Genomic DNA, 26,684 nt, shown 5'->3' on the forward strand with positions numbered 1-26,684 from the left:
AAAATAAAGGTGAATAATTGTTTATTATTGCTTGTTTCTGCCATAAATCAGCGTTGTTATATCCACCAAATGAGAGTTGATTTGTTAAACTCATTCTCGTTTCCCGGAAGGCACTAGGGCGAGGTTGAATAGCAGAAATGCAGTCGAAATTTAGTTTTCAGCACCTCAAAAGCAAGAATTTCCCCTCTATCGAAGGGAAAGATGCTCAAGATTTTCTCATGAAATGGTTAATTATATACCAGATCACCATTTGCATTTGATTAGGTCAAAGAAAGCTAAAGAGTTACCGAACCATCAGGAAAAGGAGTGAAAAGTTTGACACTTGACAATGACATCCCATGGTCTTGACTGACTTTTGAGCTGTTGAGTTGAGGCTTGTCGTCACTCACAGTCCGAATCTAATGCTCACACTGTCACTGTGAGTGTGGCAGTGTGTGGTGTGGCTCGGCTGCATGCTTGCAAACGGAGAATGTCAGTCCCAAAGTCCCATGATTCTGTACGTTAACCACCCAGATGCACAAAAGCAATCTTCTTGAAAGTATATCATGTGCACACTCGGAAGGCCTAGCATGCCTAGGCCACCTTAAGACAATGCCATAAGCCCTTTTGACCCTTTGTTCCAGGTGAAACTCCTGACTGGTCAGTACCCTAACAACTTCAACGAAATCTGCCGTTGTAGAGTCAAAAAGAAATAGGCCTACATTATGAGGCGGTGTGAAGATAAAAATAAGTATGAATTTTCCGTCGTGTTGTCAATCCCCCGATTATCTCAAATGAGTTGAGAAGGGTGAGCAACATCACAGGGAGGCATCTGGGGGTCTAATGCACTCCTCCCAAAAATATGGCTATTTTGATTTGGTCTGTATCTTAATTATGATTGTACGTTATTTTCGGTTTCAGGGGCATGAAAGGACGCATCAAAGCACAGACCTTCAGCTTTGATCAGCAGTTCCAAACATACCAGAAAGAAGATTTTGCAAAGGTTAGTTCAGTTAGAGTATGCCCCAAATGTGGGGTATAAAATTAGAGCAGTTGGTCAGTAGTCTAAGGGCATGATCTATAATTCCAAATAAATAGCATACACAAACTTTCTTTTTGATTTTAGTAAGTAGAGTACTTTAATTTCGTATGTAGTAGCAAAAAATTGCTACAGCTCGCTCAGTTGTTGTCATGTATAAAACTTGTCACCTTTTATTTCAGGCTTTCTTTGAGGACCCAGAAGTTCAGCAAAATCTACAAGTTGTGTCTTCAGGGGGGAAGTGGTCAAGCTTTGGTGAGGTCCTTTATCAGTCTGGGTATCCATAGACTGTTTTCTTGTGGACTTGTGGCGTCATGACCTTGTGACCTGCCGATTTTTATTATCATGATTATTGCAAATCTTAGTACCGGTAATCCGTGAAGTCTGCAAAAATTGGACAGTTTACAGCAGTCACCTGTGATCATTTACCTCTTTGTTTCAATCAGCACTTGTCTTCACCTCTTCCCTCAGGTACAAAAGTTGAAAAAGTTTCCATCGCACCAGTTCCTTGCACGGTGATCTCCATGGAATTCTTCGATCGTCTCTACGGAGAGATCGCCAGACAAGAGACGGGACATATTAAAAAATGCTTCGATGAGTATGTGGGGGACACAATAATCTCTGATGAGCTGAGAAAGGTAAGCATAACTATAGGGGGGCAACCTCTCAACACTGAGTCTAACGTACTGCTCTCGCATGTCAACTTTCTTGTAGGACTACTAGTCTGGTTTCACCTCGTACAGTAGAGACACCTGTACCTGTAAAGAAGAACTAAAACGTCTGAAGACAGATTGTGCTATTGTCTCTACTATCACTTACAGTGGGCGGGGTTGTACAAAACATAAATGATCTAAAGCGCAGAGGTTTGTGGTTGTGTTTTGTGTGTGACTATTCTTCTTCTTCTGCGTTCAGCCTCCCTGTACTGTATCTTCAGTCTAGTGACTGACATAAAGTGCCTTTTTGGTACAGTGACTACTAATTGTACCACTTTACCTTACATTTCTGGTTGCTGCACCCATAATTGTACCACTTTACTTTAGTTTTCTGGGTACCATGGCTATAACTCTACCACTTTACCTTATCTATCACATTGCAGGTACTCCTCCTGGAGGAATCAGAAAACTATGAACTGTTCAGCGAAGCTGAAAGAGAGGAGTTCTTGTTCAGGATATTCACCCATATTTGTATTGGGGGTGAAGTGTGTCAGTTTGAGGACTTCATCACACCTTATCTTGACATGGCTAAGGCTGTGTATAAGGAGTTAGTCAGGTTAGTATATCATGCCCTGAGCGGGGGGGAGGGGGGCTGGGGTTGGTTGGTGAAGTGTGTCAGTTTGGGGGCCTCGTCACGCCTTGTCTTGATACAGCTAAAGGTTTTGTGTAAAGACTTTGTAGACAGGTTGGTATCTCATGCCTTAAGCTGGGGGGGGCTGATTCTGTTGGTGAATTGTATTCTTTGTGGGACATAATTTTGCCTCCTCTTGGCCGTTTTATACAATGTACAAAACATGATAGTGCTGGTAGGATGACACAGTCAAATAAAAAGCCAGAGACAGATTCTGCTGTGCCACCATGATTTTCCAAATAATCACCCCATAAGATTTTATTTTCAGTGTCGTGAAGGATAGTGAAACGAAAAAGCTTAGGGTAATATCACATGCTTTTAGAGTCACAGCAGCGGTAAGTCACTTTCTATATCTACATGTATTTCACACAAATGTTTTATCTAACGATAACAATAATACAACAAGTCTGGATTAAAAGTAACTAGAAACTTTATTCTACAAAGAGGAGATACAGTATGTACATGTGATTATATTCGACTGACAGTTACATGTGCATATTCCCTAGTTAGGTTCGCAAGCTATTTCTACCAATTTCAGCAACAAGACTCCCTTTTTGTGAATTTTCTCGGTATACCATCAAGAATTGTCCAAAGCAGGGTCATTCGAATCTCCGACCCCCACCCTGGTGACGCCTATAATGTTCAAAGCAATATCAAGAATTGATAAAGACTGGTCTTTATTCATTGTTGGTACAGTGGAACCTCCCTTAGCGGACACCTCTCTATTAAGGACAACCTCTCTATTAAGGACACTAGTTTTGGTCCCAAATTTGTTGTTTCAATTCAATTTGACCTCTCTAATCAGGACACCTCTCTATTAAGGACAGCACTAGTCAGCCCCGAAGGTGTCCTTAATAGAGAGGTTCTACTGTACAACAAAGCAGACTAGACCACCAAGTGAATACCTTTGATATATGTATGTGTGATGTAAAATTAATATGAGATGAAATTTTTGTATATTTTCACATATAGGCATTTTCTGTCATTGCCTAGCTTTAATTCCACATGTTCTATAAAATTTGAATATGGCACCTTTTGTTACTCAAGGGACAATGTGTACACACTTATACATGATGAATCCCTCCCTAGATGTCTCTGGTGCAGAAATTGTCATCTGAGACCAATGGTTTCTCTTGCTGATAGTTGTTCGTTAAGTAACCAGATGTCCCTGTTTGAAAGTTAGTTCCCTAGTTCCATCATAACGACCCACTCATTGGTGGTGTTCTTTGAAGAAGGTTCCACAAATAATGCCTAAGAGCAATCCTGAGCCTTGACAGACTACAGTCTAAAACTCTTAAAGTCACCCAAGAAGAAATGTACGGTTACGTACCTTCATTAGCCAACGGTCATCACCTTCATTTCTTTTGGATGGCTACTAAATCATAGCTTTGTCTGTTGCGAGGGTTAGGACAAGATTTATGGCCGCAGACACAAAGCATTATGACAACATCTCCGTGGACGTTGGACATGTTTATTAGTCTCTCTTGTTAGTGTACCTGTATACTCTACATTCACCGGTCTAAGACTGTTTCGAAAAAAAATCCTAATCGACAAAAATCGGAGTGTCATTTTCTCATGAAAGAGTGTGTAGCTTTCTACTTCAAGTCATGGACAGTTGATGTAATAGATTGTTTGTATACATGTGAAGTTCAATGTGGCATCCTTGATTTGCCACTGTCATTTCTTCACTCTTAGTCATACATTCGTCGCAGTCACTGGTTTCACCGTGGTGGCGTCCTCTTCTGGTCTGACGTGGAACTTTTTGTGTTTGATTTCCGAACGAATGCATATGGCCTTTTTGTCTAATAAACATAAAATAATTGCGCATAGAAGGTGTATCGTGGCACTAACGAGAAGGACGATGACGGTCAGGTCTTTATAAAATCCGAAATGGGATTTTGTGTGTTGCATTACGTCCTCGAAACATAGTTCCCGTTTCGCGATCACAGACTTGACGGAGAAACCGCTGCTCTCCAATAAGAATTCTTCAGTTACGTTCAAGTGTTTTTTCACTGATAATTCCTGTCCGTCTTTGAAAATGACGTATTCCGGTTTCCCCGTCACAAATACCGTTGATTTTGGCGTCACGTCATGTGCGTGATCAGGCACATTGTAAAACTGTCTATCCATGTCTTGCACCCTCGGACTATCACTCTGTTTCAATGGCCCATACTTGCCATACTTGCCCATTCCAATGTTCACGGCGTCAAATTCACCATTTTGAGACTTTGGCATGAGTTTTCCCGACATGGTCACATTGCATGCGGTGAGCTTGACATGGTAGACGATGTCACATGAGGGGAAATGGAGCCCCAAATGATACCAGCAGGGCATCGTCATATTATCACGGAGTTTCTCACACCCGATCAACTGCTGCGTCTGCATTGGAAGGAAATTCTTCAAATAGCGATTCATTGGAGCGGAAAACTGTATGTACAAACCTAAAACGAATTCACCTGCTAAAACCATCAATAATAACGCCGCTAACGTTTTCGTGCTTGCACACGTCACTGCGCACAGCAGTGAGAAGACCACAGAACAGCCAGCAAAGGCAGGAATCCCCATACGCGAACACGCATCTCCCGCTGGGAAACAGGCACTATAGTGTAGATTAAGCCGGCACGAACTCACTAAGTTTATCCCGCCCGCAGTCTGTCCGCCAGCCAGCAGTAGTAGAAACATCCCCAGGCCGGCTATCAGGTACCGGTTCAACCGTATGTCCTGGCGTATGTGTTTCCACGGGATCTTACTGAGTGATAACGACTTCCTCAGCTTTGAGACGTCCCGCTTGGGTGTCAGCAAAGCCGAAAACATATTTGAATCCGAGTCTTGCATAAGTGTGACGTTCCTACAGATCTATGAAATACGAAATTAATCCATTCGTTTTGTTTTGAATCCTTGAAACGTTCACACTGTAACTTGTTTCATCTGCTCAGTTTAAATCGTTTGCGTCTCTGTGAATCCACTGATGACAACAGATCAGCCTTTGCTGCTGACTCTCTGCAGCTTCTTTGTAGTTTGAGTATCAGTCAGTCCTTTTCCCACCTGCAAAATATAAAGAAAAAGCATTTACCTTTCATGCTAGGAAGTTTAACAATATGCAGTTTGGAGATCTTTTCCCTGAAATTCATAAAGTTTGATCGCCCGTAACCTCTCCTCATGTCGTAACAGAGTCCGGGTCGGCGGTGGGGATCCAAAACTTGAGGGTCAAGATGACTTTATTCATGTTATTAGCAGACACCAGACCAGGTATTGACTACTATTCTAAGCAGAGACAATCAACTCCTCTGTGATTGATTTGCGAGATCGAATCACCCCTGAGCAGATTGCCTATGTGACTTTCGAGTTCGTCCTCTCATGGCGATTACATACCTAATGACTGGAACCGATTCGGCAATTGCCAATGGTTCGATCGGTGCGGTTGGAGTGATGGTGCTGGGAAAAAACGACATGAGAAAATTCCATCTTTCTAAGCAAGAACATACTTTCAATGTCAAAGATGCCACTATCACCGATCGTTCAATCAGACGTGGTGGAGTTGAGGTTGCTGCTATGAAAACAACATCAACAAACTTTGTCTTTCCAAGCAGGAGCATATCCTTTCGATGTCGGAGCTCACCCTGACTAAAATGTGAACATCACTTTGTCTCTGTGTGCCATTTCCAGTCAGCCGCTATACCTGCTGAGAAGTGCCTGAGATTGTTCAGTGCCTGAGATGGTTCAGTGCATTCCTGGGGACTAAACCACATTCACAGAACCCGGAGCAACAGTTTCCAATCACCAGACACCAAACCAAAGTATTGACTACTCAGCAAGCGGAGACAATCAACCGCTTTAGGATCGATCTCCGAGATCGAATCATTCCTTAGCAGATTGTCTATATGTGACTGTCGAGGCTCGTCTTCAAGGCTATTACACACCTAACGACTGAGAACTGATGTGGCTGTCATCAATCTTTCAATCAGGGCGTGTAGGGCTGAGGTTACTGTGATAACAGCATCAACAAACTTTGATGGTGAAAATATTTCCGGGCAGGAACAAATTGTACCTGCTGACAGGGTTGCGTGGAACAATAACTTATTACTACTAGTTCTTGTTTGAACCTACCAGTGAATAGATATGTTCGGCTTTCACACTTGAGTTACAGACCGATGTTGTAGTCAGTGCGAAAGGTGACTATAGAGACAGCCTACACATCCAACTCAGCCATCATAGGCAGTATGATATAATTGCGTCGAGACCTACTCTACTCTGACATCACATAAAGTGTCATGAGTATAACAAGTAGAGTTTGTAATCTCGTTGCAACCAGTGATGGAAGCGTGATTGGAGATGTCAGTATCACGCTTGAGTTGTGGCTGGTGTCTGTCAATAGGGCCGAGACAACTGTAAAGATACTCGTAAATGTCCAACACAGCAATTATAGTCTGAAACATGTAATTGCTTTTAGACATACTGTCATCTGACAAAACTTTCCTTGTCTTGGGTATGCCACGTTGAGTTCATGATCCCCTGGCTACCAGTGAGAAGACTTGTGGCGTTTCACATGTGAGTTCCAGCCCAATGCTCTCGCCCATTCAAAGGCAATCATTACCCCCCCCCCCCCCCCCGGGACTGACAACATCACCCAGCTAGACAGGAAGCAACAGGTGACCATCTCCTGTCTACAAACAGGGCACTGGACTCAGAAAACTCCTTCACAATTTGTGGTAGCCTTAGGCCGTGATGAATTACAAGTTCGGTTTGAGAGATTAATAAACAGTCGTCATTGACCATCGTGTAATTGCATTGAGAGTTCCCGCCCCCAGACTTGGGTTATCTCAATCCCAGGTGCCTGACTTATTGTGATCTCTTCCCAGTGACACGGAATGTTATTTTCACACTCGAGCAGTGATGTTGAGTGTTGCCTCAGGGTTGTGGTGGTCTAACCCAATCAGACAGAATGACAGCCTCCTTTGGGGAACCATGAGCAGAAATTGGTAGTTGAAAACTAGTATAGTTGTTTGGTATTTCAAGGGGTCTTTCATAGGGGATTACTGTTGACTTGGTGTCTATTTGATATCCATTATTCCAGGCTTCCATTAAGCCCAGCCTCCGGAGGCTTCTAGCTGACACGGGCTGCATCTACGCATGAATAATGATGATGAATCTTTACTGCTTCATCTATCCGAGACGGTGGATGGCCTAACAGTGCCATACTACAGTAAAACCTCTATATCAAAGACATCCTTAGTACAGACAAGTGCTGTCCTTAATAGGGAGGTGTTCTGATTAAAGGAGCTAAGTTCAGTAATGATTACCAATTTGGGACCAAATGCAGTGTCCTTAGAAAGGGTGTTTTTGATAGTGGGGTGTCTGCTATGAGAGATTCCACTGTATTTGGCAGTCTGAAAGCACTGTGAGTCCCCTCGCTGAAGTCCCAACGCCCCCATATACATGTGCATGTATAGAATACCAATATTCAAGATGGATTGCCGCTGATCGGATATGGGACACAAGATTTCTATCATCCGTACCAAATGTCTCTATGATAATCACACAGCTACAAACGTCATCAATACTGGTCAGTGTATAATACTGGTCAGCTTCAAATCATAGCAAGACATATAGCTGACCATTAGCTCAGGGTTCTCCATTCAGTTTTCTGATAGCCGTGTGCTAAACTTACATTTTCTTGAGATTGACGTTTTCCTCAGTTTTTAGTGCACCACAGCTTCAACGATCTTGGTCTGGCAGCATATAATTTTTTGTCTGGTGATAATGTCTAAACTACATTTGGTCTGGTGGCCGACCAGCATAAAATGGGAAGTAGAGAGGACTGTCAGCTGTTTATGGCTATGGGTCAATGGAATTTTTGCAAAACTTTGTGTGTACATGTTTTTCGGGTGGCTCCTGGATGACCGCCTTGTTTTGTCTCCACAGTGTGATTTGATCATGGTGGCTAATTTTGGTGTGGATTCTTAACTGTATGACGTCATAGAATTCCCCCCTTAATACCAAACACACCTTTGTGTTTGAGGTGACAACACATTATATGACTGCAAACACCACAATCCCCATTGTCAGAACCACCAAACATCATACTGAAATCTATCATCATTATGCCCCCAATTCCCAGTGTGGATAAAGTATTTTACAGCATCCAACGAGCCGCGGGACCGCCCATAACACGGAACACTTAATTAACTAATAACCCTAATCACCGCAACTAGCGATTAGAGAGTTGAGCCAGTTCGTATCGTATACCCCGCTGATACCGAAATATCACCGCTTAATCCCGATAAGACCGGCCGATGCTGGGATGCGTACATAATTGCCCGACCCATCACTCCTCCATCCTCCATGGCAAGAGATGTAGAGTCTGTTTCGCCCTGTCTGGTCGTAATATGTGTACATGGATGTACTCTGTTTGAATGTGAGCAGAGTATGAAGATTCCAGAAATAACTAGGTCGAAAAAGATGTGTTAGTTTGATTGTCTAAAGGTCAAAGTTTGCTCATTTGAATGTTTGGAATTGGCGAATTTAGCATTTGAATTTGCTTCCAATACCTGCTATGAGTTAAATGTCTCAGATGACAAGCAAGAGGCAGAAATGTCATAACTGATGTTGTGAGTAATTTGACACAGCTTTACAATAATTTCGAAAATTTGTATTCAAGTTATAATCGTCAAAATTAACGCTGACTTACTTGGCCTTTAGTTTAATTAGTGTGCAGATGATCACAGCCAGGGATGAGACGACCATCTGTCTAGTGTCTGGCAAAGGGAAACAGCCATATAACCATGGTAACACAATTTTGGATTCGACACGAGTACCACAGAGGTGATTGAGTTGTCGCCTCTGTATATGGGGGGTGGGTGTATTGCGGGATCGTCACATGATGTGTGGGTGGGACGAGATAGGGCCCGATGCCAGATTAACAGACTGATTGGCGTCGGACCAGAGGAGACTGGAATTAGTATCAATCACGATGGCCTCATCGTTATAAGACATAGGCCCAGTGACAGAGAGGTCCTCTGGTCTAACTGATTGGTGTCGGACCAGAGGAGACTAGAATTCGTACCAATCTTGATGGCCTCATCGTTATAAGACATAGGCCCAGTGACAGAGAGGTCCTCTGGTCCAACTGATTGGTGTCGGACCAGAGGAGACTGGAATTTGTACCAATCTTGATGGCCTCATCGTTATTAGACATAGGCCCAGTGACAGAGAGGTCCTCTGGTCAGACTGATTGGCGTCGGACCAGAGAAGACTGGAATTCGTACCAATCACGATGGCCTCATCGGTATTGGGCATAGGCCCAGTGACAGAAAGGTCCAAGGGCCAAGGACGATTGGAGAGAAAAGTCGTTAGTTCATGTAGGTGGCCTGATTGCACCGGCGGTGCTGGTATAAATCAGAGTAACCTTCTGAGAAAACCTGCTATTTCTAACCATTTCCATGCTAATGATGGTTCAAGCTGTGGTAACGGCCAGAGTTTGAAATCTACTGGGAGTGATTCTGCATAATGTCAAAACAATTTTGTGGTGCTGAAATTTGATTGTAAGAATTCAAGGACAATACAGTTGTGAAAGTTATTTAGTTCAATGTCAATTCCATGCTAAACATGACATGCATACTTGTTATCCCCCAGCAGCCAAGTCAGAAAAAACGCCCAACAGCAATGATAGACATCCACTGACTGGTCTATCGACACAAGGTCATCGACGAGACAGGTCACAGATGCGCTCTCTTGTAAAGAAAAACTGAAAAATAATCCTAGTGAGTTTGAACTCGGGACCTTCAGCACTTCATTCTCCCCACTTCTGATAAAGGCATAAGCGTTTCCAAATATGGTCATTTGACGGTCAGGCATTTGTGTTTTCTACTATAAATCGGTCACTGGGGGATTTATGCATGCCTGTCAGCTTTAATGGTGGCTTCCCGTTTTGATCATGGGCATAGTTTAAATCTATTGGGGGTGATTGTGTATAATGTTAGAGCATTGTCATGGTGCCGAAATTTAATTCTAAACCATTTTCATGAATATCAAACGAGCGAGGAAGGTCTGTTTAGATTCATTTTCCTACTCCAGTGATCACTGGTAGAGTTTACATGAACTTTCCACTTCATAACATGATCTGGGCCATCTGCCTGTAACCTTGTCTCATCTGTTTTGACATCTTGAGGATTTTATAAAAAGTAAGGCTCTTCTATAGCGCTTTTTTTAAATATCAAAGAAAATATCTTTAAAAATTTTTTTTTAAATATTTAAATATTTAAATTTTTTTTTTCATCACCAGGATTCTCCCAGGGGATGTTAAAGAGCAGCTTCTACTGTACTAGGCATATCACTTAACCCTCAAACCAAACTTGGAAAGAACAAAGTAGCTTGTAAAGATTCAAACCATAAACCTCTTAATCAGGAGTCTGGTTTGCTCAGAACTGCACCACCCTGCTCCCCTCACCAATTGCACAGCCGAATAAATTGCAAACAAAAATGTAATATCTCCCAAGGCACTGATTTGATTTTCGATCACACAATTTATATGGTATCGTCCGCAATCAACGCAGAGTTTTATTACATCGTCTTTTAAAACAATCTTAGGATAATCTGTGATCGTACCAGTTGGATTGATGTTGTCGACTGCCTGGGGCTTCAACTATGTTTTAGTAATCCCCCTTAATTGCAAGCCATAACTATTTTCCCGACAAAGTCTTTCTTGGGGACTGATTTGATTTTCTATCCGACTTTTATATGGTATATGCCGCAATCAGCAGAGTGTCCTATTACACTGACTTTTAATACAATCTTAATGATGTTATGAGAGAGATTGTCCCTAGTTCCCCGCCCGATGAATGCGTCAATCAGCAAAGAATGTTTCTAATTCTCTTGCCTCCTTCAACCAACCACCGAGATCGACAAGCCTCAATTTCCTCCACGATGAATAGGACTCATTTAACGTCAGTTTTGAATTCTAACTTAATGAAGTGTCTTTCGATGTAAAAACTGTCAGTTTTTGAGTTATGAATGACGTTTAAGTTTGAAAGACTTAAAGGGAACTTGAACCGCCGAGCGATTTATTCAACTTTTCGACTTTCACCTCCCGAGAAAGTCAAACTTCCAACTTCCTATTCGAGTTCAGATTTGTAGCTCTGCCCCCAGTGCCCGAGCATGCGCAGTTCAATTTGTTATTATTGAGAATCATGTGAGAATCACGTGAGTCATGTGATCTTTCATTCATGAGTTTTCGTGGTAAATTCCATATTAGTGACGTCACTCAATGATTGACAGCTAGGCGCCATATTTCATTCATGCCTCGTTCTGATCACCCGATACGCTGGAAATGAAATGGAGGTCATACGAACTGGCTTGGCGGTTTCAGTTCCCTTTAAGTAGCTGAAGAGGAGGTCAGAGGATAAGCAGAGAATTACACCCCACCCCTCCCCCCACCCCATTCATGTTAAAGTCAGAACCTGGGTGCTTGGAATTTGCAAGCAGCTTGTGGTATCTGACTTGGGAGGGGTAGTGGGACTCAAGGGCAGGTTTGGCCAAAGTGTCAAACCCATCAGCAAAACCACACAGTGTCAAGTGGTCCTACCTTTTTACAGCAGATCTCAAGTGAAACAAAAAATTCATTAATATTCCATCTGAGTACCAATGGGACTTCTTATAACCAGTTAGTTGTCATAAATCTTGCTATGACTCTATAATTACTGCAACAATCTAGTTTATGCCATTAATAAAGTAGGCTGTCCTCTAGCAGTTAATCAATGTTCCGGCAAACAAGGAGAGAGGTTTCCCTGAAAGATTACGCTATTGTCAGTGTGCAAGTTGGTGTATGATTTTAGTCATGTATATCGGTCGGTTGTAAGTCACTAAAGCACCAGGCTGAGGTGAAGCAACATCGGTCAAAGTTGAGGTTGGAGAGGCCCAGCATCTCTAGTCACTATCCACCCCCCCCCAACCTCTCAGTTCACTAAAGTATCCTTCAATCAAGACATGTCACCAGCCTCTTCAGGTTAGGCCATGAATAATAAATAACAAAGTTTCTATTAGAAGCAGATTCGAGTGCCACCCACGTTACGAATCTGACTCGCAAATTTTCGGCTGGCGATGGTTTTTCCTACAGGTACATTGGACTGGAGCGATTAGGAATTGGATCAGACTTGCAATTGGATCAGACTTGATAGTCGTTAATCACCTGTCTGTGTCTGACTTGGTTTATCTCATTAGGCCGCACATCCTTATCAGAAGTCGACGTTTGAATATGCAGTCTGGAGTGCCGCTTTGTGGCTTGGTGTCGCGCGGGTCATGAATAACCGGCTAATCTGTTTGAAATTATTTGACGACTTAGGAGAATATTTAACTATATAAAGGAGTTTGGAAAGGCAGGGATAATCACTTGTAGGTCACTGAGGAAAAGGGTATGGGTACAATTTCAGCTCAAAAATTGCATGTTTCATGGCAAAGTCCGATCTAAAAAAATCAATGAAGTTATAAGACTTTTGGTTCAAAAAGAGAATTTAGGAACCCTTTGACTTTGACTCAGCACCAACATCCCCACTCTGCCCTGTCTGCTGACCTAACCAATTAGACTTTGACTCAGCACCAACATCCCCACTCTGCCCTGTCTGCTGACCTAACCAATTAGACTTTGACTTGGAAAACAACATCCACACTCTGCCATGTCTGCTGACCTAACCAATTAGACTTTGACTCAGCACCAACATCCACACTCTGCCCTGTCTGCTGACCTAACCAATTAGACTTTGACTTGGAAAACAACATCCACACTCTGCCCTGTCTGCTGACCTAACCAATTAGACTTTGACTCAGCACCAACATCCCCACTCTTCCCTGTCTGCTGACCTAACCAATTAGACTTTGACTCAGCACCAACATCCCCACTCTGCCCTGTCTGCTGACCTAACCAATTAGACTTTGACTCAGCACCAACATCCCCACTCTTCCCTGTCTGCTGACCTAACCAATTAGACTTTGACTTGGAAAACAACATCCACACTCTGCCCTGTCTGCTGACCTAACCAATTAGACTTTGACTCAGCACCAACATCCCCACTCTGCCCTGTCTGCTGACCTAACCAATTAGACTTTGACTACGAAAACAGCATCCACACTTGCCCTTTTATCAGTCCCGATGTGGGAGTGTTTGTGACTTGGTAGATTTGCTCCTGATTTAAATACCATTAGTCGACTTTGAAAAGTTTAATTAGTTTTGCTTGATTAGGTTGCTATATCGATTTGTTGATTAGCTTGGAACTGAGACGCCTTCCGGACCAGTAGTGCTTTGACTGGCCCTCAGGCACGTTCCGATATCGACTTCACAGCTGACGGACGTGTCTTTTATCTGGTTAAAGGAAACCTGCAGCGAAACGTTTCTAAAGAATGGTGTTTTTGGATGGCCTGTCTGCATCATGACACGACCTTCTTTAATATGTAGTGAGGCCGCTAGATATCTTTTAAAGCTGAATGATATATTAGATCCCAGTAGGACCTATCAAAAATTGCAAATATATCCGATCGTGATCGATAATCGTGTACTGGTAACGAGAAAAAGCATTCATGCGCTGAAAATAATCGGTTGGTCTGCGCGCGTCGCATGATTGACACCCATTATCTTGTAAGAAGTGACATGTAAGGGTACTCCAATGCCAAGAATGCCAGAGTCACTTTTTATGCATGCTGATGTCAGGCTCGCTGGTTTTGCCTGAAAGACACAGCGGGGGCTTCTAATGGGATTAATGATGATTTAGTAATGAGGCTGAGGATGTTTGTACGTAGCCTGGCCATGCGTTGTTTGTTCTGCCTGGACCTGCATGTTTAACTCTGACGATCCCGGGGGGAATTCGCACGTCGTGACTTCCAGATCCCGGGCGATTTACCCTAAAATTACAGGTTTAGAGAGACCAACCCGCCGTATACCCCATGATGGCTGGTACCGTTGGAAATCTTGAACTCTCAACTTCAAGATGATGTGTAGAGAATCTTTCTATCCAAAGTTTATCTCTGACGAGGTATGTGGTGTTTGATGCAGAATGTTGGAATACCAATTAGCCGAGGTGTCATATGATAATTTCATTTCGTGCTGAAGGAATTTTGCCTCACATCTTGTGGGTGCATCGAGAGGAAAAACAAATTTCAACCTAAAGCTTCCGTTACGTTTGTAATGTAATAAACTCAGTTGGTAACGTCATCCAATCTTTCAAATAGAAAAGTAATTCGATAAAGCTGCCTGATTTGCTTTAACTTTTGAAGTGCGTACACAATACTCTTGACTTGTGAGGGTATGTTCGAGGGGGGGAAAGGGGGAGCTGTCTTGATGTCCCGTTACAAAAAATCCTCTTCCCGATTCCTGATAAAGCAGTTTCAGCCAAATCCCACCTAATTCTCAACCGAACTAAACCCTGTTGAAATATTAAAGGGAGTGTAGTGCTTTTTCAGCCGATCTTGACATCCCAAGAATCACCTTCCCCCTCGATAGATATTTTGGGGGGCAATCCCGGCACCCCAAAAAAGACCATTCTCCCTTCTGCAATGAGTAAGTAAAGAAGTCCTCGTAAATTTTGTCCTAAAGGTCAACAAGTTTATTATGAAACATCTTACACAAATAACGTTGTGAACCTTCATAAGACGGAGTGAAAATTAATCAGAAAATCCATATTTAGGAGAAAATGTGTTCAGAGAAGTGAAATAATTCAATTCGAGCAACTTGATGCTATCATGTAGTGCAGTGGAATGAGGAAAGCTAATCGAGCGGAAGCTTGTCTCCGATCTTAACTCATGTCAGGATATTTTAATAATTTTCAGATAGTTGTTGTAGTTGGTGTGATTGGTGTAAAAACAGTTATAGTCGGCTTCAGAAGTAAATGTTCACAACATTTTGACCGCTGTGCGAAAAATACGGGGCAGATTCACCCCTGACAATGGGGGTGGGGATTACAGAGTTCGTGTTGCCTGCTGCATAAGTGGGTAAGCTATTGATCAGTGTTTTGTGCAATCTCATTTATAGCCTTTTATGTAAGATAAACGATCTTCAACGATATTAGCGGTAGGCTGTAACATCGACCATACAAACACATGCACACTCTAATCAATATCCAATATGATCAATTAGTTCCTCTATTGACTCTGCCTGATTTCGTTCTGATTTGGCGGGCCCATTATTGAGTTAAGCCTTCCGTTGAAGTGGCGCGCATGGCTGTGGTCAGACATCTTCAAATACAGACCTGGGAGAGGACATAATGACTGATGGGCCTGGGGGCTCATGGCAGCAACACTTCTGAGAAAGTGAATACTCAGTTCATCACGGCATGTCTTTTTTTTCAACATCAATGAACAAACAACACTCACACGAGAGTCCAGTCAGAGTTAACTCATCCATCTTCATTCATCACACCGCTGTGATTACTTGAAATCGACTATTACAGGAAACGAGGACAGAAAATAATGGAAATCCATCCCATCATGCATGTCGTGACTGCGGACCATGAAAATTCCATTTTACAAATTTAGATTGGAATTGCGTGGACAAAGTTGGACGCGTGTGTATAAATGTATCACATGACACAAACTGGTTGAAAGACTGGTTAGTATAGACATAACTGCCCAATCTTCTTTTGGCATGAATCTATCACACATCTACCTTTCCAATACTACATCCAGTGATAAAGCAGGAATTGATAAAGGCAATGCATAGACAAGGCATGAACCAATATCATATCTACCACTCCTACTACTTCTCGTGATAAAGCAGGAGTTTTGATTTCTCTGTAAGTGATTGCTTTCTCGTTGCTGGTGATGGTGGTCTGCCAACACAAGTTCGAGATAATTGATGAAAGCAATAAAGGAAATACCTGGCCGTCTTGTTCACATCTTGATGATAAGAAACATCTTGTTTTATCTTTTTGTACGAGATATCAATCCATTGCTAAGAATACTGGTCTGTTTGTTGCCCTTGAGATTGGCTGGGGGCTAAAGCATCGGTACAGATGTCTCAAATAATAGTTGCGTACACCACGAAATATTGGTGGACCAATTGCACGTACACCACCACATTGCCACGACAAATTTGTTCGGCAATCCATTGCCGATGGTCCAAATTCGCCCGGCTTGTTAAAAGCTCGGCTTTGTCGTGGTTTACGCGCTAATGGATCGGCAATTAGCCAGTTAGATGGTTCGGCGACAGGCGGCGCTTTCGAAATGGCGCTTTCTGCTTATTGTTTGCGCGCCATCTGTTGCCGGATTTTATAACTAGCTGCAGCGCTGGTGTACGCGCTTGGTGGATTTTCGATGGTGCGGCATTGGTTCGCGAACCAAAATTGGTGGTCCATTTTCAGGTGGTGTACGTGCGGCTAATGTTGAGCATGGTCAGCTGTGTTTGGCCAAATGAACTGATTGATATTGCAGACCTGGAGCCACTGTGGACCAGTGGCTTGGACTGATGACGAACGGCCCAGAGGTCCCTAGCTCTGACCCCTCAGTTGGCAGGAGACTTTTTTGCAGGGCTCGGTGTCGAACTTGCCTTACTCTACCCAGCTGTATAATTGGCACTGGCACTGGTCAGAAAGGCTCAGGTTGAAGCACTGATTGAACTCGTCTGAGTTCTAGCTGCGAAGATGGGTGACGACCAATTCCGTAGCTGACGTCAGACTATAAACCTAACTTTTTTGCACTTTTCGTAATTTGGGAGGCAATTGTGTGCACATGTGCCTCTCATCCCCATACATCTTGAACAAACACTGAACACTATGATATTTTTAAATGCTACCAATTCAACCGTCTCATCCATAATAATACCATTACTCATAATTGAATAGAAAAGCTGTTATCAGCTAAGGAAAGCAATTCCACTGCCTAGTCTTGCCACAAATTACCAAGATAAGTTTGTCCTCCTTAGGTCTCTAGGGAAAATTGATTGAGAGAAGATGTCTGCCCCAAAAGTTAGCCATTCCCTGAGTATTGCATGTCAAATCCAGATAATTGTGGTCTTGTCTGATCAAATTTGATCAGTGAAGTGCAAGGAGTGAGATATCGGCTTTTGGGAAGATTCCATGTTGACACAGCCAGCTTCCTCAGTTGAATCTCTCTGAGAATTTACAGGAATCACCCAGATTGTTTACTTGTGTTTGCGATGGATGTCGGTAAAATGATTTTTGGAATTACCGGGTGTTGCAGGGAAGTGTCGCGACACCTGACAGTTGGGGTCGGAAATCCCTGGGTCGCACGATTGTGTCAGGACATTAGTAGCCAGGACTTTAAGACTTTGAAGTTTTCTTGTTAAGTGAAATACAGTGGGTTAAAACTGTTTAGGGAAATAAGCGTTTTACCACAACAATCTGATCTGAGACTCGCTGAATGCCAATCACTTAATACATTGTTGCAGTGAAATACCTCCATTACCCACCGCCCTCACACAATACAAACACAGATTCGATTGAGCAGTTTAGCTTTTTGCTAGATTGATGGAAGTATGAATAATGAACGTCATGAGATGATGTTGCCTTTGTTGTGAATCATCTCTCGCAAGCGTGTCTCCTGAAGCCATGTGAAGAATTTTCTGCGTTTTGACCTGCTATCAACTGGCCATGTCTATGACATTAACTCATGAGAAAAAACCACCACCTGAGCAAATTCAGACCAAATAAAAAGATTGTCCCACTGTACAAGAGTGTCTTCATGGCCGCTAAGCAAGTTGAGATGAGCAGAGCCAAGTCACCCTGAATGCGTCAATATTGGCCAGGATAATAGTTACTGTGCAAATGGGAGATATTGAACTGTCTGGAAAAGGAACGTCTGCGGCCAGTGGAGGTTGTAATCCCAGTGGATTGCGGCGTTCTTTAGGCGAGCGAGCCGTCGTAAAACTGAACCCGAGGACAAATATTGATAAAGGCTTGGAAGTGAGACAGGAGACATGTTAAGTTACTCGTCTTGTCTGATGTTGCCTTTGAAAGTTGGCCGCATTGGAAAACATCCCAGCAACTTCCCAACAATTAGGGGCAACATGGGATACTCATGCCAAGGGGAATGCTTGCTCTGATTGGCTATTAATCTGAGTTTTCAATTGCATGAAGTCAGATGTAGCAAAAGTATGGGGCACCCAAATTGGGAGGAAGGGGGGGGCAAAATTACTCAAAAAGTTTGGGGTATTTTAATATATCAACCCCGTTGCTTCTCTCCCCTGTAAACTCCCTAAATCATCAGACCTCCCTCTTATCAGCCCACAGCATCAGCATTCCACTTAGACTGTCATTTTTAGCTAACCGGCAAAAGTAAAAAATCAGACTCGTTTTCGTCCTGCAAATGGGACTGATAGGAGTCTGGTCCATGGCTTGACTGCCAAATGACCTATTTTACCCTGTAGCGCCCCAGAGATTTGTCATTAGCATTCTCACTCATGCCAACTTGCCTGGATGCCGCATTTATTCTGTCATCTCAAATATGCTCGTACCTCATATTCTGTTTTCTCTTGGTAAGCATAGCAGATGAGTGTTGGAAGAGGTCAGGTTCACTCCTTCTTGACTTGTTAATTGCCTGCACCTCTCCATGAGTGGCACCTAAAACATCGGTCACCCACTCATGCCTACAACATCAACATTCCAACTTATACAGACTTGTCTCACGCTGTCTTCTCAAATATTCTCATATGATACCCGATGCATAAAGAAGTCAAATAGGAATTCTGTTTTATGGTGAAATCGACAGCTCCATAGAGTTGTGTAGTTCATTGCTCCTTATCACCCTAAATCATCAGACCTCCTGCTCATGTCAACAGGAACATTCCAACTTTTGTAGACTTGCCAATCTGTCATCTCAAATATTCTCCTTCCTTGTGCCAAGAAGTAAGAAATAAAAATTCAGATTTGTTTTGTCTGCAGTGTGGTCCATGGCTTGACTTGCCATTGACCTGTTATACCCAGTCAATGCCCTGGGTGATCAGTACTTAGCATTCCTACTCACGCCAACTTGCTGGTGTGCCACATTTATGCTATCATTAATGCGTTCCTACCTCATGAGATAAAGAAGTCAAAATTCAGATTCTACTTCATGGTTTGCAACAGCAGGTCCAGAGGGACTACATGCTGTAATGTTTTGTGGTTTTATGGTGAAGTTATTTCCTCATTTCCATACCTTGCTGTTGTAACATCCTTTGGCATCAGCATTCCAGCTCATGCAAACTCGTTTTCAAAGACGTCAGAATCATATAGTTCTGTTCCATGTTGGTTGACACTACTCTGGAGGGACCTGGCTTCGATAGATCTAAGAAAATCGATGCTCTATTGGGAATTTGATGCAGAATTTTAATCAGCATGTCGGCATTGGATAAGACAACATAATTTTTCAGGAGAAATGGAAATTGTTTGGATTGGCTGCAGAACCTCATTGACACTGTGTTTCTTACATTTATTTTGTGTTTGGTGTATTTTGGTTTTCATAATTTCGTTTTATGGATGGCTACTTTCGTGAAGTTAAAGTTTAAGTTTGGGGCTTATAGTCTGATATCAATGCGGAAGAGGTGTAGTGAATTTGATCTACCCAATTTCTCCAGTATATAACTATTGATTTCACCAAATATAGAATGCGAACTTCAAACTAATTAGAGTACCACCCTCACTCAATCCATCTTGACCGGAATGGGTATAAATTGGTCTATCAATATCCTCTAGCAATGCGATGTTTTCTTCTCAACGCGTTAAATTTTTATTGACAGAAAAGTAAAAATCTTCGCCGTGTAGTGATTTATTGGTTGTCAGTAGTTACGATAAATGTTAAAGGTGAGAGATGTTGCCGCTTATGAAATGGAGTGCTGAGTTACGAAGATATGAATGGCCCGTGGTGCCTTGACCGTTGATCCGTGGTTGCTGCTGGCTACCTAGGATGGCACGGTCGAGGTGTGCTGAGATAGACTGTGTCCCGTGGGGCGGGAGGGGGGGGGGGGCGATGCATCTAGCCTCAGTTCTCCTTCTCCATGCGCTGATTCGAACCATTTTTCGGAGTGGCCTACTTTGACCAGGTCCATCAATCTCATCCTCAAGTATACCTACATCTAGTTGATCAGAATGAGGGGGAGGGGGAATTGGCTGTCTGAGGGCTGTGTGCCGTAATGCCTGTAATTCCCTCTAAAATCCAATTAACTTAAGGCAACCATCAGTGGTATTACAAGCTGTCAAAATGTAAATTCGTCCTCAGTGATATGACACTTTAATCCAGCATCGAATACCGGTATTAAGTCTGTCATATGATGGTAAAAACAATGATTTATGGAGGAATATGCTTGTAATAGATCAAGGACTGCTTCATCAGAGACAGGTTATAAAAAAGTTAGGTTGAAGTGTGCTTTGTAGTCGGTAGTGCCAATTGGCTCATGAGCCTGGTGTTAATTCCTGGTTCTGTGAGGGGGTGGATGGTGATGTATCTGATCTGATTCACTGCTTGGCCACCAGGGGGCCAAACCTGAAAACCTCAACATTTTATTATCCCTTATTAACTACATACCCGATTGCAATAATATTTATCTCAAATTTGATACACATGTACAAATTTATGATTGAAATCTTTAAGATTGTAGAATCAATTTTTCTTGGTCCCTTTTGACATCTTACCTGGTCATAGGCCACATAGGACAGCCACGCATTTAGCTTTCGCTGAGTACCCATGCAAAATGTTAAAAAACAGATTGGATTACAATTTCCAGGAAATCTGATATCAAGATTAATTCAAGTTATTCTGTCGGTTAAGATAGCGCGAATGCGCTATGGATTAAATTTCAAAATTGAATGAAATCTCGAGAAATTGCCGAAGAGGCAGACGAATTCAAACAAATTCTGCATTTGACATCAAATATTGATGCCGTTTCTTTACAATGGCGGCCGTCTCAATTTTCTACGATTCTGCACTCGGCTCGTAAGAGATGAGGCGGGCGCTTTGTATGGATTTAATCTCTGATCCTCATATCGACGGATTTGTTATTGACGGTACGTTGAGTCCTATGACGACATCTTAAAGAATCAATTCCATCTCATTGTGTCGGAAAACATGGCACCAAAGTCGCGCTTCCCAATTTAGAGTTTCAGCATTTCCACAAGAGGTTAAGCGCAATTTCAGTGTCGGCAGGATACCTCTCTTATGAGGACAGCACTTGTCCTTAATAGAGAGATTCTCTGGTGAAAAAACTCTTCTTGGGACGGATTGATGCAGACATTCCGTCAGTCATCGCAATGTCAACTAATTCAAGGGATATTCTTCGAGATCAGGCGATGAATTTACTGGAAAGATCCCCATGTAATTTATCGCATGGGGATACAGACACGTTTAAGGCATAATCTAACTTTGTTGGATTAAGAAATATTTTATGGGCGTCTGGGTCTTGAGTCTAATTGAAAACTACACCACTTCCTATTAGTTAAATCATTGGAACAATAAGCCAGTTGGCATCCTTTCAATGATGTAGCCATTTGGTGCAATAAATATTTTTTCTAAGACTCTATGGGATTAAGTGTACATGTTGTATGGCTATTTATAGTGATTTGGTGATCTGCATTTCTTTGGGAAGATTTATTGCATAGACAGTACTTCCTCAAAGTGCTTTTTCATCCAAGAATTGTCGGGGGATGTTACCTAACTTCAAACTGTATCGGGGAAAGATTTAGATGCCTCAAACATGTCAAAAGTGATTCAAACCCACAACCTCTTGTTCAGGTGGACTGCACTCTATAAACCACTATGCCACCAGATGCCCCGCATAGACCTCGTAGTTGAATTGAAGTAAAGTGACTTGCGCTAGATCACAATGGATGTGCATGTGTCCGGTGTCAAACACACAATGTTATGATCACGAGTCAGGTATTGCATCACTACTAAACTCAAGCAGAAAACCAAAAACAGCATTTTTTTGCATTTTGCTGAATCTCTCCAGCGGCCTGCACTTTAAATCTCATTTAATTGGATCGACCCACTGTCACTATTCCCATTAAGTGAAGCCCTTTGATGAGAAATATTGATTGGAATGATTTTTAAGACAGCAGGCATCTCTAACGGGATGAATGACAATTTAAAACACAAGAGGATAATGTTGGCATCAGTTGTGGATGTCAATTACAGAAACAACTCAACTGATTCTCAAGTGCTGAGTCATTGCGCAATGCACTTTTGATTGAGATTTTTAATTGACCTGTCATTGAACCTTTCTGAAAACCAATAAAAACTTTTCTGCAAAATTCAAAAGTGAAGTTGGAAGCAAGGACATGAGGCCGAAGTTACATAGACCTCATTCGTTCATTTCCCAGGACTCATTTTCCCCTTTTGCTTTCATTCCTCGGTGAATGCACGGCCTTGTGGCGTGCATTCACCGAGGAATGAAAGAAAAACCCGGAAAGTGACTCGTGGTAAATAAACGAATGAGGTCTATGTAACTTCGGCCTGATGTGCATAGCACTACTGTTCAGCTTTGCTGTCCACTACTGCACACGAGCTGGTGCAGTTGTGTGTCATCTGCATTAAAAGGGTTAATAATTAGAGTAAGTCAAAGACCTCAGAGTTCTGTTTTGAATGAAATGCGCAGAAACAAGCTGATTTACGCAACAAGGTATTTAAACCTTTTCAAGGACAAGACAAAAAAACACGATTTTAAAACCATGGTTTGAGAGCAAAAAACTTAAGTTCACCGTTCTTCACAATGAAACATACCAGCTGACCGAAGTACGTGCGCAGTCAACGAGAATTATCAAAATATTTTAACGCAGAATAGGTACCTACCTATACACCTCGGCCAAATCCTCTTGTGAGTCCGTTATTCCAGTGATGTATTATCACAAACAGAAGAGAACCTGGTTCACGATATCCGATATGTTCTGTGAATTCCAATTGATCCGGTAGACTTCCCTTCCCGTAGCCAAGTTCAGAATAATTTACTACCTTGCTATTGGCAATTGAATACGTGAAACGTGGCAATCATTTACCAATTCAAAGATTCTTAATACTTGCCACCTTCAAGAAGATGAGACCTGACTATATTCCTGTTGATTTTAAGCTTTCCTCCCGTAGCTAAGTTCAGAATAATTTCCTAAGTGTTTCAAGAAACCTATTGGTAATGGTAAGTTGGTTTTGAACCTTTGCTACATGTACTTTGGATCATATAAGATTCACTCATATTCCAATTTAACTCAACAATCAATTCAGCTTTCTCATTACCAACCTTCACAATGATTTATGATTAAAAATCGATTTCAAAACCAATTCTCAACAAACGTTTGCCAACTGGGCGTGATGATTTCAAGTGCATTTCTTCCGCTATGTATTCCAATAAGAAATATTTCATCTCTTTGTTTTGCTTAAAGGATAATCCACTATGAGTATGGGTGACCCAACACTAATTGTCAATTGCAATCGTATGTGTACATGTATAATCCTATGACAAGAAAATGGCTAATTTGTCAGCTCAAACAATCTATTTCAACAGAATTCAATTTGTATGCGTGTGGATAATTCGGCATCTCATTTGAAACAGCTCTAATCCATGTTGGTAATTCCTAAACTCATTTGAAACAGCTCAATAATCCATGTCGGAAATGAAACAGCTCAATCCATGTCGGAAATTCCTTAACTCATTTGAAACAGCTCTGAGTATCACAACGTTTGCTTTTGTGTCTCCCTTTCATGAACGAGTTTGCTATTTTATACTTGAATCATATCCCACTGAGTGCATTTCTATAATTCCTGCAGCAGTGAAGCAGATCCTGAATGTCCACAAAGTATTGAGAAAGATTTCTTGGTCAGTCATAATCCATTTACAATACTGAAGATTCAATAACAGCAGTGAAAACGCCTGCAGAATCCTTTACTATTGCTTCAGCCTACCACCTCACAAGTACAGCATGTCTCCTGAATTGCCTGAGAAAGTATTCTTAGCCAGTCGCCCCCATTTACAATACTACGGATCTGAAGTGACAGAAACGAAAGCCCTTAATACTCGCCGAGCTGGCCTTTTGCCTTTCACTGTGATCAGGTGGTCCGCCTCAGGACGATTGTCATGTTTCAGTTGGCAAAGTGTTGCCGGAGAGCTGCCTCAAGAGAGCTTTGTGTGAGGCATGATTTGCCGACAACTTCCTCCACAGAAGTTTCCTCCTCAGAAGTTTGCTCTTCAGACGTTTCCTCCAAATTGTGCATCGTCCGACAACAAGAGTTTATTTGGGATTTCTATTAAATCTTGTATTTTCAGACAAGAGTTTATTTTTGGATTCCTCTTAAATCTTGTATTTTCAGACAAGAGTTTATTTTTGGATTCCTATTAAATCTTGTATTTTCAGACAAGAGTTTATTTTTGGATTCCTATTAAATCTTGTATTTTCAGACAAGAGTTTATTTTTGGATTCCTATTAAATCTTGTATTTTCAGACAAGAGTTTATTTTTGGATTCCTATTAAATCTTGTATTTTCAGACAAGAGTTTATTTTTGGATTCCTATTAAATCTTGTATTTTCAGACAAGAGTTTATTTTTGGATTCCTATTAAATCTTGTATTTTCATACAAAAGAGTTTATTTTTGGATTCCTATTAAATCTTGTATTTTCAGACAAGAGTTTATTTTTGGTGTCTAACTTTAAAAAATGTTCGGCGATCGTACTGAGTGAGATGATCTTTTCTCCATTCAAATTATACAGTTGACTTTACCTATACTTAATGATAAATCACTTTGAGTTGTATCTCTCTAAAAGCAGGTATTGTAAAAACCTACTGTTCAAAATCAATCGTAAAAGTCTGTTTTTCATTTGGCGAGTGCACTTTTTTTACGCCATTCAGTGAAGTATCCAGTTTCCTTTACCTTCGATTCTCAATGATAATCACTATTGATATAGACTTATACCAGTCTTATCCCAAGTAATAAAATAACTTAAAAATCGGTATTTCCTTGCAAGATGGAACGGTGCATGATCACCTCTGCTCCATTCAGCCAAGGTATTGATGGGAAGTATCCAGTTGTTTTCACTTTACCTTTCACTAAAGTAGTAATAACAATTGGAATCCCTTCTATTGGCCAACCTGTTGTAAAACTTGACACACTTCCAACAATCTTTAAATCATTGGTTTACCATTCATAAGTTACACTTTAGGGGTATGGTTAAGTACTTGGGTAGCGGTTTCTCTTGATCTAATCACCTCCAGCAGTCGTCCTTCCTGAAGAAAATTTTGATTCAAGAAATAAGCTTTGAAATCCTCTACGCCATTTGAATCTTAAAAACTTCGAGAAAATTTGTAACTCCTTTGGAGGTCCCACCGAGCGCGTTCCTTTATCTCACTATGATCTCTGTAAAGGATTCGTCGATAGCAACTATACAACCATTTTCACCTTACCTTTTTCCGAAATGGTAATCACTGGTATTGGAATCAATCCTCATGCCAACTTCTCGAACAGAATCTTCCTTGTTACAGGTATCGTAAAAAACTTGAAGCGTTTCCAACGATCTTTGAATTTCAAACATTTCAAACATTTGTTGTTGGGTTCACTTTGTTTGCATACATTGTATGTCCAATTTGTTATAGGGTGAATGTGTATGGTTAGCTGTTTGGTTCATTTGACATGAGTATGGTTAGCTGTTTGGTTCATTCGACATGAGTATGGTTACCTCTTGGGTTTGTTTGCTTGTATGAGTATGGTAAACTGTCCAATTTGTTTGGCTGTATGGGTATGGTTTACTCTCCAATTCGTCTGGCTACATTAGTATTCAGCCATAAGTATGGTTACCTCTCCAGATATAGGCATGAAACAAAACCAAAGTCTAATTACTTCTGATTTGAACAAGGTACGTCATTTCTGAGGTCTGCTTTATTGGTATCGGAAATCGACAAGTGAAGCACCCTCCTTGGGGAATCGTGACATTCAAGTTGTATCCTGCCTTCTTGAAACGTGGGCTGTAATCACATCCCCGCCAATCAATGAATAAAAGCCGTAAAATTAGTCCAATAGATTTAGCGTCCAATAGCTGGATAATCACTATGAAACATGTACCACGTTGTCCGATCCCTTAAGCCAGGACTCAGTGTCTTTTCATTTGATGAGTATTTCCTCACGCTGTTCTAACAGAAGCTATCAGGGGAGCAGATTGTTGGGACTGGTCTCCATGGTCAGGAGGTGGGGAGCAGTGACTCTAGGTGGTAAGGCCTGAAGCTAGCAGGGGAGCAGTTTGCTTGGACTGGTGTCCATGGCAGGCAATGGGGAGCATTGACTCTGGCCGGGTGCTGGCAAATGATGGGTTCATCTATTTAGTTCCCAGGTGTATCTGTTCTGGATATTTGAGGCGCCCAAATATCATTTACTAAGAAAGGC

At 41.8% G+C, this 26,684-nt stretch overlaps 2 protein-coding genes across 3 annotated transcripts in view; one reads left to right on the plus strand and one right to left on the minus strand.

Moving 5' to 3' along the window:
* The first annotated feature begins 122 nt into the window (after nt 1-122).
* LOC135494843 (cilia- and flagella-associated protein 300-like) overlaps nt 123-26,684 on the plus strand; it is a 32,411-nt gene continuing 5,849 nt past the window's right edge. Inside the window, exons 1-6 of the mRNA XM_064783133.1 lie at nt 123-226; nt 901-982; nt 1,201-1,273; nt 1,490-1,656; nt 2,115-2,287; nt 2,631-2,697. Of these exons, the coding sequence (XP_064639203.1) occupies nt 138-226; nt 901-982; nt 1,201-1,273; nt 1,490-1,656; nt 2,115-2,287; nt 2,631-2,697 (651 nt within the window). The 5' untranslated portion in view covers nt 123-137. The remainder of the gene's footprint in view (nt 227-900; nt 983-1,200; nt 1,274-1,489; nt 1,657-2,114; nt 2,288-2,630; nt 2,698-26,684) is intronic.
* Nucleotides 3,239-26,466, minus strand: LOC135494842 (uncharacterized). 2 transcript variants are annotated; one of them, XM_064783132.1, is made up of 3 exons: nt 25,712-26,466; nt 23,117-24,298; nt 3,239-5,407 (listed from the first exon to the last, which is right to left on the minus strand). In XM_064783132.1, exon 3 carries the CDS (start codon nt 5,195-5,197, stop codon nt 4,058-4,060), a length of 1,140 nt encoding a protein of 379 aa, XP_064639202.1. In that variant the 5' UTR covers nt 5,198-5,407; nt 23,117-24,298; nt 25,712-26,466; the 3' UTR covers nt 3,239-4,057. The 2 variants fall into 2 exon arrangements, with proteins under 2 accessions (XP_064639202.1, XP_064639201.1); XM_064783131.1 differs by lacking the exon at nt 25,712-26,466 and having other exon boundaries at nt 23,117-24,552.

This window comes from Lineus longissimus, chromosome 10 (assembly GCF_910592395.1).
Source record: "Lineus longissimus chromosome 10, tnLinLong1.2, whole genome shotgun sequence".
Classification (NCBI taxonomy): Eukaryota; Metazoa; Nemertea; class Pilidiophora; order Heteronemertea; family Lineidae; genus Lineus; species Lineus longissimus.

Excerpts from the sequence above, each read along its gene's own strand:
- LOC135494842 (XM_064783132.1), bottom strand. The coding sequence starts at position 5,197 with ATGCAAGACTCGGATTCAAATATGTTTTCGGCTTTGCTGACACCCAAG.